Source organism: Dermacentor variabilis, unplaced genomic scaffold (assembly GCF_050947875.1).
Source record: "Dermacentor variabilis isolate Ectoservices unplaced genomic scaffold, ASM5094787v1 scaffold_12, whole genome shotgun sequence".
Classification (NCBI taxonomy): Eukaryota; Metazoa; Arthropoda; class Arachnida; order Ixodida; family Ixodidae; genus Dermacentor; species Dermacentor variabilis.
In genome coordinates this window covers 60,914,519-60,930,897 of record NW_027460280.1, presented here as the reverse complement: position 1 = coordinate 60,930,897, position 16,379 = coordinate 60,914,519, and the positions used below count along the sequence as shown (strand labels likewise).

At 45.8% G+C, this 16,379-nt stretch overlaps 1 protein-coding gene and 1 pseudogene across 1 annotated transcript in view; one reads left to right on the top strand and one right to left on the bottom strand.

Moving 5' to 3' along the window:
- The first annotated feature begins 4,911 nt into the window (after positions 1 to 4,911).
- LOC142566452 (U2 spliceosomal RNA) lies at positions 4,912 to 5,058 on the top strand (annotated as a pseudogene).
- A 2,147-nt stretch (positions 5,059 to 7,205) lies between these two features.
- Positions 7,206 to 16,379, bottom strand: part of LOC142565790 (kelch-like protein 26) — a 34,786-nt gene continuing 25,612 nt past the window's right edge. The window contains exons 8-12 of the mRNA XM_075676323.1: positions 15,398 to 15,575; positions 15,138 to 15,321; positions 12,655 to 12,852; positions 11,301 to 11,527; positions 7,206 to 7,564 (exon numbers count right to left, since the gene is read on the bottom strand). Of these exons, the coding sequence (XP_075532438.1) occupies positions 7,260 to 7,564; positions 11,301 to 11,527; positions 12,655 to 12,852; positions 15,138 to 15,321; positions 15,398 to 15,575 (1,092 nt within the window). The 3' untranslated portion in view covers positions 7,206 to 7,259. The remainder of the gene's footprint in view (positions 7,565 to 11,300; positions 11,528 to 12,654; positions 12,853 to 15,137; positions 15,322 to 15,397; positions 15,576 to 16,379) is intronic.

Sequence of the window (16,379 nt, the reverse complement as noted above, 5' to 3'; positions counted from 1 at the left end):
ATCACTTCCGAGATATCGTTACTGTGCATGCGGAATAACGCGTCGCCACAACGCTGATATTATGTGGCGGTGTGTCGGAATCGCCACTGAAAGCGTTCCAAGGAACGCAGGCTTTATTATTCCCTAACGTGCATTGGGTGCATGTTAAAGAACCCCAGGTGGCCAAAATTAATCCGGAGTCTCCCCTTACGGCCAGCGCCTCAATCGTATCGTGGTTTTGGCACGTAAAACTCCAGAATTAAGTCTTTAAATGTGTCTCCCATATATAATCTCGGAACACCCATCATTGTAACCAGGGGCATACTTTGTAACGATCGTTTTCCACTCTCCCTACCCTTTGTCATCTTCGCGGACGCCATCGCGCCGCCGTCAGCGGCCATGGACTCGACACAACCGATAAGAAAAATGCAAAAAAACAACAACAACAACAATGTGACATTACGAAATTAGACCCCTGCACCCCAAAGTATGAACAAGACATCCACAAATAAAAATACAGGCAGCCCACTAGCACACCTAACAAAGTCCACAACTATCTTGGCCAGCGGTCGTTGTCGGCGCTTTATTGTTGGACTCAGTTATCGAGGTCTACGGCTTTTGGCCTACATCAAAAAAGTTTTAAAAATTCGTGGGGCCGCAACATTCATATGGGGACGGATTACCAGCAGGCTGCATGCATGGGCTACATACATTATGAAATCACACTTTTTCTTTTTAATACGGCACCACAATACGCAGACACAAGGCGCGCGGCGAGCCTTTCCTCCTCTCTGGCTTGGGCGATCCGGCGCGGCGCTGCTTGAAAGTATTGCTGTCGCGTGCTGCGGAACGATTTCGGAATGTTTTAGATCGTACTTTGTGAAATTTACGCCATCTCCATTCATATAAGGTCGTCAGGGAAGCCTTTCGGTGCATCGGTAACTACAGTAGGCAGAAATATGTCTTGGGGGGCGCAAAAATGTGACGCGCGTAATAAGCCGCGGTGTACGCGCATTGTCAGTGTTGTGCACTATTTTGCCTATATTGGTTTTAATTCAACAAAGAAAGCAGGTGTCTCTGTATTACCAGCATTAAATGGTAAATCAGCTCACTGTCTGATCGCTTGGCGTAGGGAGTAAAACATAAAACATAACAGCGCATGCTCGTGCACGGCCAACCTAAGGCAACCACGAAACATTTCAACCACGCATTTCAAGTCTAGTAGGCTTGAAATTACTATATGTCTACGCTAGCCTTCCTGCATGAAGCCGATGGCGCTGCTCAACACAGCAATCACTGCGGTTGGTGAACCAGCACGATACATATATAAGCTGTGTGCTTCGGCATTGCCTTTTTGGTCTATATACAGCCATAATGTATGAGAGGGATCGCATAAAAAGAATGCGATGGCTATTTTTGGGGACATTTCCGTAATACGTGTGAGCGGGAATGAACACAAGCGAAAAAAAAAAAAATTCGGTTATCCTCTTTTTCGGAAAAGCAAGAGAAAACGGGCTAACTCCGCAATACGACCTCGCATAGTCACGCCGCACAACGTTTATAGATTATAACCGCTGATGCCGTATGCTTGGACCATGCGCTATAGAGAACAAAGATATCTGTAATCCAGCACCTACCGCTACTTAGGACGCTCGCGCAGTTCGTAAACGGTCGCTTTGCTGGACAAGGTTTATTCAGACTGTAAGGTATGCTGCTATTACTAGCCAAAACTATTTTATTCATGGGCGGAAACCTCCTCCATCGAACCAAGTAGTCACGCAATGTAACCTGCAGCGAACAGTTTGAACGCTTGTCAAAGTAAAACAGCACACCTTCGACCGTAGCAGAACGGTACCCACGCTGTTACAATTGTCGCGTATGTTTTATTGTTCCTAAACCGCAGCTTAGAACCAGAGGATAATACTGCAATAAGGGCACACTAGTGAATGGAACATGCAGAAATACACAATTGATCTCTGAGGCTGATTGTAGGCTCAAATACATGCGCGCACACATCGCGCTGCGTGCTCCGTCCGCCTCAATGCCAGCAGAAAGTCCGGCCATAGCGACTTGAACCACTTTAATACGTCTCACAGAACCGTTTAGCGCGTAGAAGATGCATGTCATGCTAAATAGACCGCGCGAGCGCGAGAACAAACGCCAAGAACTATCGCCGAGCGTAAATACCTGCCATGCAAAACGGAGCGTTCGCCCAAGCCAGCATGCCGACTGCCCATAGATGGCGCTACTGCGTAGCAATATGTAGAGTTACTGTATATGCTACCACAGGTAGCAGAGTTGCGCGTAGGTCCGCCATCTTGCCTGGGAAGCAACCAAATCTATGCGGCGAAGCCGCACTCCGTTTTTGCAGGCGGCATGCCTACCGTATCGTCGATCGACCGGTGGTGGTTTTGCATCGCTTTTGGACTGCTTGTCCGCCTAATCGCAAACAAAGCGCATCGAAACAGATGACTGCATAAGATCGTCAAGAAAAAGGCGCCGAGATCGGTCGCCACCGAAGCTTCGGCCTAGCGTATCCGCCGAGTCCGTCTGCACGCTCTCGGCGCGCCTAGGCTCAGGAATCAAGAAGTCTAACACGGATAAATCACTCTATATTTCAGCTTTCGCATCGGTGTTCTTAAATAAACCATTTTTTAATGTTTACAATGCCAGCACAAGTAGCGATGAGCGCCGATGTGACGCGTCATAAACACAGGTATATATGTGCTGTCGCTGAAGGCTCCCGGCACTAGCCTGCGCTTCTCTGAAGAAGATATATGACTAGACAGACGTGTCGACTGAAAGGCATCACTGAACTAAGAAAACGTTGCATATCCTTCGCGTGAAGAACAAGAAACAGCTATCCAAATCAGTAGTAACAGCCCATACAGCGTCTCGGGTCGGCGGTTCATTTAGGACTTTTTTCAAAGGTAAAATGCCAGTCGCAAGTGAAAATAGATATTGTGGCACTTCCGAGCATGCTACTGAATACGGATAGCAAAATTTTCTTTGTGGTACAGGCGTGAGTTTTATATGCAGGGCGATAGCGCATCTACCATGACTGAGCGAGACATCCCAGAAACTAAAACTGCTTCTTGATCCTTGACATGGCATATTATCCACTCATGCTCTCCTCCTGGCGTGCGTGGCGCAGTGGTAAAGTACTGGGATCTGTAGGTCCGACGATCGAATCCTGGTCGGAGCTTGTTTTTTTTCTTTTTTATTGCACCAAATCGCTCTCTGTTGCTTTTTGTATTCCAACAAAATATATACAGTGTCCAGGCACCGCGTATTTAACGCGCTAGAGTTATTTTTCGCACCAGTACTCAGTGCCTCTGAGTACGCCGTGCCTGCCCAGCATCCAGCGCGCGGCACTGGGCCCATAATCCGGCGCTGCACTGAACACTGGATAATGGGTACTCGGTTTTGCATTTGAGATACCTGCTTATGTACCGAAGCTCTCAACGTGTAGGCAGTCTAAAACATTACTGGTGAATCAATGACCAACCATTAGTATTTCGACACGGGTATCCCATTAGACTTGCTGTAGAAACGTACCCACCTACTAGCAGGCACTGGATATCAGTCACACCTGCAAGTACCACTCCATTATGTGCCTTTCACTACAGGGATTCCAAAAGTAACCTTCTGTGGGAGTGTAGTGAAGGTTTTTCTCTCACAGGATTGACATAGCTACATTGACATAGCTATATAGCTAGCTCTCCGCAGCTAGCCTGCACGCGAACAGCGAACGCCAAGGTCGGCCGGATTCGCTTTGAATTTAATTGACTGGCGATAACTTGTGTCAATCCAGTTCGCTGCAGCGGCGGCGTCGGGAAATACAAAAATTGGCCCGAGCATCTGCTTCTCCGCAATGCACGGTTGCCTGACTGCCACGTGATGACGCTCTGCCAATAGAAGCGCTAGCGGTGTGATAAAACAGACGCGCAACTCTGCTACCTGTGGTAGCACATACAGTAACTCTAGCAATATGGTGGCGTCCATGAAAAAACGGTGTACACCTCCCATGCAACTGCCGCAACCGCCGCTGCAGCCGCACCGGCACCTCCGACGCGCGTGACGTCATAACCACAGAAGCGCAGGACACGTGTACAGGCAACACCCTCTATAGAGAACTAGGAGGTGTTGGTACAGGCGCCGTCGCCACACTCTTTCCCCCTTCGTTATTCGTCAAACAGGATTTCAAACAAATATCGCGCATGAAGGCCAACTTGATACACTAAGTGCACTTTCTAATATGCCGGGTGTTTCAGCGAACACTTTCAGAAAAATTTAAATATTGCCTGCGGCAGATAGCACAATTCTAGTCCATGAGCTGGTCTACTCGAAGAGGCGGACATTACTTGCGCAAAAATTGAAATGCATATTCGACAGATTAACAAAAGTTCCCTAATTAAGTTTCTGGCTAATTATCTTATGGTACATATTGCAATTTACAAATTCTAGCCGGGGAGTTCGGAAGGCGGATCCACTTGGAAGGAATTCTCACGATTACATCAGTTTCGAGATATTAATTCTCGAGCTTTGCGGAGAAATGCATTGACGCTCCAGGTACGTTTGTCCTTCAGTGCATAAAACGACGTTTTGTTAAGAAAGTAAGTGGAACGACAGCGCATTTTTACCGCAAGTTTGACGGCGCATATCATGTAAATGGTGTCAGCCACACTATTCTTTTCAAGCGGACAGGCCTTGCAGACTCACCCGATAGAATTTGTAAGTTGCAATATGTGCCATATGATCATTAGGTAAAAATTTAATTAGCGAATTTTTTGTTTAGTCGATAATGCATTTCAATTTTTTTTTTGTTTTTGCAAGTAATGTCTCCTCTTCGAGCAGACCAGCTCATGGACTAGAATTGGGCTATCTGACACAGGCAATTTTTAAAAATGTTTGGAAGTGTATATATGGTGTTTCTCTTACGATGCCAAATTTGTGTGATTCTATTTGGACTCAATATATTCAGCTTATTTTTGGAAGTTGGCGGAGTGCTGTAGGCCTGCTTCACCTCCGCCGCGGGTCGGCCCGGTATTGCACTGTCTCGGGATCGGCCTACGCATTCCTGTCCACGCGCCCTGATACAGTTGTAAGCCGGCCAGGGTACCACACCTGGTAACGCGTGCCCGGTATTGCGCCATATCCGGGACCGGCACGAACAAACCTGTCGCCCATACGGACGTAAGCCGACCAGTGTACCATTCTTTCTACCCCTGGGAACGCATGCGGGGGATGCATGCAGGCCTGGGCTAAGCTATATAAACAGCTTTGCTGTAAAAAAGACGACAGCAGAAACAGTTACATTCTTGCATGCCTGCTTGTTACGATCAGCCTCGGTCAATCAGCAAACACAAGAGCTGGTGCTCGTGTTTCTGATTTGTAGTACATGTAGAAAGTGGATTTGCGGCATTCGCCCTTTATAACATCCTTTTTGCGAAATCTAAATCTTGTATATGTTAACGCTATGAAATTATTACACATGATTTAATAAAAAACATGTCTACAAATTAAAATAGAATTATTAAAATGAAAATTAATAAAATGATTAATAAACATCGGGCCCCTCGGTTAACCCCCTTCCTTCTCGTTTTACATAACGAGGGTCTCGAATCCGGCAACCTTAGGTAGGTAGCACGTGTGGGTTTATTGACAAGTTGCCTTCACCCAGAAAAATCACGTACTCGTGACGCCTGCGGCAGAAATGAATGAATGAAACCACGTTTATTCCACATGAAATGCGTCGAAGACGCTGCGGTGGAAAGAGGAGGGGTGTTGTTGGAAAAGGGGAAGGGTAAGGCTGCCTCCGTTTTATTAATGAACGTCCTGGAGGCAGCTAAGTGGGGGCGGCATGACGCCCTCATGACGCGGATGTTCCACATCCGCCGCCATGGTTTGTTAGTGGTGGCGCTGGCTAACACTCCCAGGGTTAGTTCTAGTAGTGACACATAAATACCCAAGGAAGTGGATGGGGAAACAGCGCCGCGGTATAGTTCACTTAGAGCATCGCACGCGTAATGCGATGACGTGGGATCGTTCCCCCCTGCGGCAAGTTGTTTTTTCATCCACTTTCATTGCCATTAATTTATCCTTTTTTTTATTTCAATTATTAAGTATACAAGTAATTTCCGCTATGCTTTCCTTGGGGCCATTGTTGGCTTCTCATGATATGATTAACAAAAATCGGGCCCTTCGGTTAAACCCCTTTCTTCTCGTTAACACTGTGAAAGTTGTCTTCGCAAATTGTTATATAGCAATGATTAGTATTAATTTGGTTAAGTTCACGGCCTGGAAAGGTAAGGGATACGCGTCGACGTTCGACTCGTGTCTGTGTCCAACTTGTCTATAAAAAGAGGCGGTTACATCAAACATTTATGACATTTGACGTTTTTGGTTCTTCGAAAAGAAACTTAAGCCTCGCGTTGCAGAGAGCCAGCACCAAACGATGATTGCGCTGTAATCGCTGGGAGGGGTAAATGTGGCATGCGCAATACACCAAGAAGTCCATGTTTGGAACTAAAGCGGAGCAATACGGACAGGGTGCGCGTGTCGAATAATTTTTCTAACGCTGGTCCGTGCTAAGCTCGGTCGTGTTGAAAAAAAAAAAACACTTGCGGAACATAAAATAATCGCTTTTCAATGTTTACGCCTAACTTTACGCCTAACAAAATCAGACATAATCAAGAAATTTCCCCGCACTTAGTGGAATAGAGAAAAGAAGGTAAACGAATAGGAAGCAACAGGACAGAAGGAACGCCGGTCTTCTGCTGTCACTCTGTCCTGTTGCCTTTTATACGTTTGCCGTATGTCCTCTTTTAAACTAAAAGTTTCATCAGCCTGGTGGCGTAGTGGCGTTGCGCTGCTAAGGCAGAGGGCGCGGGATCGAATCCCGGCCACAGCGGCCTCATTTTGATGGGGGAGAAGTGTGGAGACACACGTGTGCCGTGCAGTGTGTGCACATTAAAGAATCCGAGGTGGTCACAACTATTCCGGAGTGTCCAACTACGGCGTGCCTCATAATCATATCGTGGTATCGGCACGTATAAAACTCCAGAATTTAGTTTAATTAATGCTAGAAATATCGTAGCAATGTCACGGTTCCAACTAGCCCAACTTTCTGTATTAACTACTGCAACTACCAAATTGCTTTCAAAAGAATGTATGGCTATACGCCAGATAAATGTTGCATAACCAAATACAGAAACGTGTTTTCCTCGAGTCAAATTGTTTAATGAGTAGAATTTAGGCGCGCACTTTGGGAGGGCGTGCTAAGTGTACTGCCGCACAACAGCAATGTCTCCCTGAGAGTAGGACTTCACGTCCGGAGCTGTAACTCGGAATTTTTCGGCCACCTTGTTGGTCGACCTGTGGTCGCCGCGGCTCGTCAGGATTTCTCGTAAGCCTTCCGAGCTCTCTTCGGGCGGCGCCAGTACGCAGTGGTAGTCCACCAAGCTCCTCGGCAAGTTTCCGAGCAGGAACCACTTGTTCACCTTGGTGTCGTACGCCAAGATGTTGTCAAAGTGGAAGTCGGGCCTCTCCGCTTGTCGGCCTCCGATGATGAAGATCACGCCGTCTGAAGAAGCAAGGTCGCGTGTTGGCCAACTACACAGGGGCACACGGTGCACTACTGTTGCAATGCACACTATTAAACGCTTTACGCGTTGTTGAGAAGCGCGGCGAGAACGCGCGTGTTCTTTGCTCATAAAGTGAACAAAGTGCAATGACTTTGTTCACTGCAGCGACCAGAGGCCATGTATTAATTACAAGCGACACTGGACAAAATTTGGCTGTATTCGCAAGACGACGTACGTTGCCGCACAGGCTTTTGGCCGAAAGAAAGACGGCGAAAATACCATGCGAGATTTATAGTGTCAGCATTTAAGTGTAAGAGTGCAACAGAACCGTATCAAGTGTATCGATCGGTGTCTTTTTCCACAGAGTACGCATGATAAATTTTCGGGAGGAATTTCCCGACGTTTTTTTTTTTTGTTCTCTCAATACTTTGAAGTGAGGTAAATTCCAGCAGGGGCAGACGCAAGCGCGGCCAATGTGCCATGAAGCATAAACTCTCAAAGTACGACTTTATCTGCAGAGCACGCATAAAGGGAGCCTTGCAGCACGGTTTAAGCTTGCTAAATAAACCTACTCGTGCAGTAGATAATATACCTTGGCCATGTATCAGCCGCCATAACGTAGTAAATAAGAAATATCGCTCTAACGGTCACCTCTCCTTGCACACCGCTCTTTCAAATCACCGCCATCGTTCTTGCTTCCATGACATCAAGGGTGGGCAGCACGTGTTGGCTGAATTGCTTTGGATTTTCCGATCAGACATGGCCGGATTGCGAATAACAGGTCCCCACGCATGCACCGCGAACCGCGCACGCCAGTCACGGCGGCAATGCATGCTTTCACGTGCAATCGCCCGCGTTCGAACATGTTAGCGGAATACTTAATTGCGTTCGACAGTAGCCTCACAAAAACAGCGCAGCGTCGTTTACGAAGTCGGTATATATAGTACAGCGCTGGTCAGCAGATGAATAAAAAATATTGCCGCAAGGTGGTGGCGGGAGAATATTATTCTCGGGAATTGTCGGGACAAAAAAAAAAAAAGAAAAGCTGTGGAGAGATCGATGGCATCAGGGTCTTTACAGATGTAAGTAACTACAATATACAGATAAAGAGATACCATAAAGATACGCAAAACACTAGGACGTAGCAAAGCATACGCAGCTGACTATTTGTCGCCAGCCCGTTCCAAGTGGATCCCAACAGAAATTGTCTAATCACGAGAAAAGTGCATAGCCGTGCACGACATTATTATGTTTCAGTGAATCAATATCCAGCATCGAAAACATTGCACAGCTTTAGTGACAGTGAGGCGGCGAAGGTCAGCTGCGAAGAGAAAAAAGGAAAACAAGGAAAGTGGAAGCACGGCGCATCTTACAAAGCTTCCTAGGTTACAGAAGGCCAGCATGCATTGAACTGTGACGTCACGCACGACGGCAGGGAGCCCATAGACTTGAATAAGCAACGCGAGCTCCTGCATGTTCAGGGCGCACGGACATTTTATCGTCGTATGAGCTGGCAGCCTTTGTGCTTTTGCTCGCAATAGTCTTTCTACCCTCATCAAACGGCTTATGGTAGTCTCAGTGAATAAACTAGATCGGAAAAACTTACCCGCGAATGCTCCCATAAAATTAAAAAACGAAACACTGTTTTCTCCGACATTTCAAACTCTCAACTACGGGATCCGAGGTATTACGATAGAAATAGTGATCACTGGTAGATTACACACTGTCGAATTGACTACGGACAGACGTATGCTCTGAAATTCTTTTCGTCGACTGTTTAATGAATCTCTCATACCTGAAATCGATATTACAAAAATTAGTTTCACACAGTTATCTAAGTTACTTAATCATTGAAACAACTGACAGGAATGCCATTCTAATATTCTAATGCCCTCCCAAGCATAAACAACATCCTACGAAAATACCACCCAATATTATCAAGTAACGAGCGTCTGAGAAAAGCGTTCCCGGATGTACCAAGGGTTATCTATCGCCGCAACAGAAACCTTAAAGGCGTATTAGCGCACGCAAAAGTCAGCCAATAACATTTCCCCGTAATAAAAGCATGTTGTCGCCCCAGGTGAAAAACCTGCAGGCACCTTCAAAGTGACAATACCGCCCACGGCGGCCGCATTTCGGTGGGGGCGAAATGCGAGAACACCCTTGTACGTAGATTTAGTTGCACGTTAAAGAACCCCAGGTTGTCCAAATTTCTAGAGTCCCCCACTACGGCATGCCTCATAATCACATCGTGTTTTTGGCACGTAAAACCCGGTAATTCAATTTTTTATGTGACATCAAAATTAAATAGCACCGCAAATAGTTATACACACGAAGTGAAAACTAGCTTTACTTGTAAGAGTTCAGATGTGATTTATATGCTTGAATGTTCCTTCTGTAAGAAACAATATATCGGTGAAACGGCACGATCAATGAACGTCAGGTTAAACGGACATCGCGCGGACGCAGCTAAAAAGCTTCCTAAAGCCATCGGCGAGCATTTAAACCAACCAGATCATAGCTTTGGTGACTTTAAACTCTACACCTTGCAGTCAAATTTCCGTTCTGAACGAGAAAGAAAATACAGAGAATCATACCTTATTCATAGATTCAAGACATTACAACCAATAGGCATAAACGTTTCAAATGGAGCTGTAGAACCTATTCGCTATGCTAAATTTCAAGCTATAGGCAACAGCACTTAAGTTATTTTCATTTCATTACATAGTGTTTTTCCCTCCTTTTCTTTATTTATTTATGTATTTATTCCATTTATTTATTCCGCTTTTCTTTTCACGAGCACCCGTTTTCTGTCGCTCCTTTTCTGCCGTTTTCTGCCATTCATATCGTCGCTCTTTCAGAGAGCCGATAGCCCACTGACCTCCAGCGAAGAAGATAATAGAGGGGTGCTGTGCACACGGCCGCTGAAACGCCGACTGACACACACGGCCGTGTCTACGGCCGTGTGTATAGCACCCCTTTATTCTCAATTCTATACCCTCACCGCGAACACACCTTCGGTGGATCGTTGTCTCACCTCCCCCCCCACCGCCTTAACCCCTCACCCCTTTAGAAGAACCTTACCTATATATACTGCACTGAGAAAAGCATATGTCGACTTGAAAAAGACAAGTCCACTTGCAGAAGAAACGTTGGCTCCCGCTTTTACCTTGTTCTCGTTTGGTCATCGCCAGGAATGACATATGTATTATATCGCTCTAACTTTTTATAGTACTTTTTTATGAACTTAATCCAAAATATGGCATTACCTCTCGCCTATAATCTTTCGTTCTGTTTGAACTTGCACCGTGTGTTTGTTTTATAACTCGCATTGTCTCAGTGTGTAACGTATTCTTGAAGAGTGTCTACCTGTTTTGTCCCCTGTGTTGACATTGTTGCTTCATTGCTGTGTGTGCCAAAAACGAGACCAAGGATGCCGTCAAGTAACGGCTCTCTTCCTCTGCCCCTTTGACAACATATGACTGTTGTGAAGAACAAATAAATTGAATGAATGAACGCTTCGGGAGGTCTTCTTTTCTTTGTGTGCCATACGTCAACGTGCGAGGACATGCAGGGAATTGGTCATTAGCTCAACCAGCCGCCTTAAACCACAACTTGCACGTAGAGTCCACTGAAAGGTACAGTTATCGTACGGCTTTGCGGAAGCAGCGTTGGGGTAAGATTCGCGTTGAAATGGCGTCTGCGCGGAAGTGCCCTTGCGCCTATGGGCCTCACCGTGAGCGACGGCGACGGTGCTGTGTCGGGCGTTGGGCATGGGCGCGCTGTTTACCCAGGTGTTGCGCTCGTCCACGAACATGAGCGTGTCCTCGACCGTGGTGAAGATGCGTCTTCTGCCGGACCGGTGGCTGAGAAGGCCGCCCACGGCGTACAAGGTGTCGCCGCACTCCACCAGCGTGAGGCAACTCCGCGGTGACGGCAGGAAGTTCACCGCGAACGACCACCTGCCGGGACGATAAAGTTCCTATCACACGGTCGAAGGAAACCCGCTGCCGTAACATAACAGTTCAGTGGAGCGAGACAAAGAAAAAAAAAGTAAAAGGAATCGCCCAAGCAAGGGACAAAGTATGTCGCTTTTCCCTGACGATGGCTTGACCATTGAGGGAGGCTTGTCCTCTGCCTTTTACCGAGGTCCTCCCAGATTTTGTAACGAGGCGACTCGTAAAAGACGCACGAGTCATTGCGTCGCGTTCATTCCAGTATTGAACATCGTCAAAAACGACGAGACACAAAGCAGACGCTATCGTGCTAGCTTACAATTGATTTCCTCAGTAAACCAGTTGGACTGGAATTAAAGCGTTGGTTGGACGGCAAACTGACAACATGGATTTGGCGCGCCCTGCGAATACGAAAGCACGGTGGAAGGGCACATATCGATCTCCATCGATTTAAGTTATCGAGCCGCTTCGCGACCCCTGGCTGAGCATGCCGCGACCAACTTGGCTGTTGTAATCCATCTCTAAGGAAACACAGTCGTTAGTCAAGGCACGTAAGCATTATCCCTTTGAGAATACTTGTTTACAGTGGCAAATGAAAAAAAAATGGGTATGACCGTGTTTAGCTGGAGCAAAGACCAAATATTGTAATCATCAGAAACGGTCCTGAAAGAACATTTTTCAACTAGAAAACGTGGTTACAGTGAACCGCAAGTTGGCTTTTTTGCAAGGTTAATTTTGATGCAGCAAAGCCGAACCAGACCTTGATTCAGGATCATGTTATGGACTCCGAGATAGAGCACGTACTGCCCCATCTGCGAGTCCATGCCCACGTGCTTCTAGTTATCAAATCTGCCACAACCGGAAGTGTGAGATTGAAGTTCTCCTTTCCTTTTTTTTTTCTACAATCTTTTGCAACCTATTTTCCCCCCACTCCCTTCTGCTTTGAAGGTATTCAAATGAATTCAGATGCATCAACCCACAAAAGAAGCACCGCATGACGAGGTCAATTATACACTCCCACCTCCTCCATTCCATTTTTCTAGCTCCGAAAAAGCTGTTAGCTGCAAGGAAGCTATAACAAGCTTTAAGAACGAGCAAGTCTAAACTTTGAGGATATAAAAGGCAATCTTTACCTTTCTGTTTCAGGATTGTAGACTTCCACGTAAGCAGTGGAACAGGTCCTCCGGCCAATCTGTACGATGCCGCCGGCAACCCAAAGCTGTCGTTTGTGGCTGCAGAACCCCATGGCCATTCTCGGGGAATAAAGCTCGCCACTGAGCATTGTCCACTCATCGCTCTCTTTGTCGTAGCGTTCAAGGCAGCTCAAAAGTCTGAAAACACAATTTAGCGTGCGTACTGCCTACACAGTGCATCACTGGGTCGCATTGATTGACTAAGCCGGTGGTACCATGCACAGTTAATAAATATCCGTAACTTCCTTAAATCTTGAAGAGAGCGATAGAAGGAGAGGAAAAGCTTAATTCCAACTAGCACGCGCCCAAACAAACGGCGCGTCATGAAGAGCTGGACCTGATGCATTAAGATACATGAAGCTGACCAATTAGATGATAAGGATAGACGGAAGAGGTACAAGTGTGATGCTCAAGCAGCTAGTCATCGCTTAGGCTTACGACATAATAAGATTTTGCTATCATATTTGACGAAACAGCGCTACAACAGACGAGAACTAAGGAAGGTACACAGAAGAGCTCGGCGTAGTCTTCGTCTGATTTAGCGCGGTTTTGTCCAATACGAACTTTTACCAATTAGACGACGTTTTCCTGCTACTGAAGTCTTGCGAGTTGGTATTCTGTTAGGAAGAAGAAAGAATAGCACATGAACCAAGTATTGAGAGGTATGCCCAGTTTTTGCCAATTAAGTAACAGTGAAAATGCCGAGGCGAAACTAATGTTGCCATGGAAGACAAATAAACAGGCTACTTTACACCTGCACAGAAGCACGAAGTATTTCTAGTGACAACGTTAAACTTGCTCTTCACAGCTAAAGATTTGCTTAAGAAATGCCATCATTAACACGTAACTGCGGGAAAAAGAAACATCCGCTGTCTTAGGGTGAAAGCTGACAAATGACGTATGCTGCAATGACAAATGCATTTTTTGTTCTTTAATCCAAGATGATCCAGATCTTGCTGACGAACAACCATGTCCCAACAGCACATGCAGCCAATTTGATGGAGGTTGTTGTGGACAAGCAAGAGTTCGTTCCCGGTGTGATTAGTGACGCAATAAAGCAAGTACGATCAGACCACTGTCAACCTCTCGCAGGGAACGACTAGAATGGGCGTGTCAAGGAAGATATGGGTCTTAAGGAAGGAAGCATATTGAGGAAGAGCGAGCGAAACACAGATGTTGCAAGTTTAGTATTTAAGGTTTTAGTGCGTAAGCATCCTAGGGCTACTTTACTCGGAAATCTGTCCGTCCGTCCTTCCGTCTGTCTGCAACGCGTGACACGACGCACTCTACAGGTATACATGGACATGGAGTCCTATGGGGGTATATATGAAAATGCCGTACGACGGCCTATGACTACTGATATTTATGATTATCAATTTATATATATATATATATATATATATATATATATATATATATATATATATATATATATATATATATATATATAGCAATGACAAGGGCAGCATAGGGAAATTATTTGTAGTACTTCGATGTCATTGCTTGTTGACTTAAGGTTTGACTATATATGTACAGGGTGTCCCAGCTAACTTTAGCCAGAGTTTAAAAACATGCGAATGCCACGTAGTTGGACAGCACCAAGGTAATGTTGCTTGCCGTCGCTTGGAGCTACTCAAATAATTTTTTTTTTCATTCCGTTTATTTAGATAATTAGTCTTAAATAATTAATCAACTTCTCAAATATTATAACTCGATGAAAAGTGTCAATGAGAAAGTTGTAGAGTGACACGAAAAACTCCCGATACAGCTTTCGGTTGCTCAATACGTGCTACATGCAAGTGTTTTTCCGAGCGTGAAAGAAGCCCGCGATTACACGTAATGTGCCTCGACAATATTTCGTGCATTTGCGAGCTTCTTTGACGCTCGGAAAAACTCTTACGTAGCACGTATTGATCAACAGGAAGCTGTATCGGGTGTTTTTCCATGTTGCTCAACAATTTTCTCATTGACACTTTTCATCTAATTGCAACATTTGAGAAGTTAATTAATTAATTAATGAAGTGTGTGCGTGTGTGTGTGTGTGAGTGAGTGAGTGAGTGACAGGAAAGATTGCTTACGCACTATATGACAAGTCTCACTAGGTAGTTTCTGCAGGAATTTTTATGCTTTACTAACGTCGTTGCGGTTCTAAGTACGTAGGAGGACTACGTGCTCATTCTGGGATCAAACAATTCAAGCAAGCAGTCTCCAGCATCGAAAACGCTTGCCTCGAAAACGCTTGCAATACTGCATCGAAATCCGATGCAATATTACGAGGTCCAGTGCCTGACCCGGAATCCGCATGAAAAAATGATCGAGGACCTGTGAGAAACCGCGTGTAGCTGGCGAGCCGCTTTGTGGCCACTCCTGGACCAGACACATAATATCTCGCTGTCAGTGCACTTTCACAGGATTATGCTAACCTGTTCGCACTGTCCACTCCACCGACGACGTAAATGTTGTCGTCCAAGATCGCGAGGCCATGGTACGCTCTTGTGTTGTTCAGGGGTGCCATGATTCCCCACCTGCCAGAGCTCACCTCGAACCAAAAGCAAGATCGGCTCGAAGCTTTCTCAAGGTTCATTGGGCTGAAGTTTTCAAAACCACCTGAACAAAGAGGACCTCTTGGTAAGAAAATTTCCGTTGTGATTGAAGTAAATGCTGTTATCGCAATTTAACTTGCCTATGATGTATATGCAGCCATCTAAATAGACAGCTTTGTGCCCATAGCGGTGAATTGGAAGCGTTTTTGTTTGGCTCCAAATGTTCCCTTTGATGTTGTAGCTTAGAATCGGGCACTCTGACGGGCTTTCGTTCGCTTCAATTCCACCAATCAGGAACAATGTGCCCGGCTCACCATCCTGAAATTTTAAGCAAAAAAAAAAGTAATCAAGTTATGGGCCCCACATGCACAACCATATTCAAAAATTTCCACACAGATTTGCAACACATTGCCGCGAACGACGTGTTCAGCAGCCATGAAGTGAATGAGTGATGTTACTTCGAGTTTCCCGATCTACTGTGCTGCCCCGTAGCGCAGCCGGCTTTAGACAATTCGACCATGGCGGAACATACTAAATCGTTTCAAATAATTCAAAGGTCAAAAAACACCATACCGTCACAATTCCCGCCATGTACAGAATTTTTTTACATGAACAATCAGCGACAGCCGCAAGCTGGATAAGAACTTAAACGCCGTTTTTCGATAACGTTCAGTCAGACAAGCAACGAAATAAAATATAGTCAAGAAAATAGTTTCGACACGCCCAGACGCACGTCATGCATGTAGAGGTAGTTTTACAGCGAAAGCTGTATATTTCTGACCTTCCGTAGTTTTTTCGACGTCCGGCAACAGAAACGGACTTAGTGATTTCTAACGAACCCACACGGGTGCAGTGCGGCGGCGCAGATGTCACAATGCGGAATTAATTAGAACGATCGCCGTGAACAATAGCGTGACGTCAAGGTTATCACAATATATAAGCAGGAGAGGTATCGGCGCTAAAAACAGCTGCGTTATCGACGGGGCGGACACCTATGGTTCGCACACCCGTAGCACAACATGCGTACGAGGAGCGCCACACGGAACAGCTACGAGAATGTAAACGGCGCCGGAGCGAGACGACCACCGACGAAGAACGTTCCCGCGATGCTGAAAGAAAACG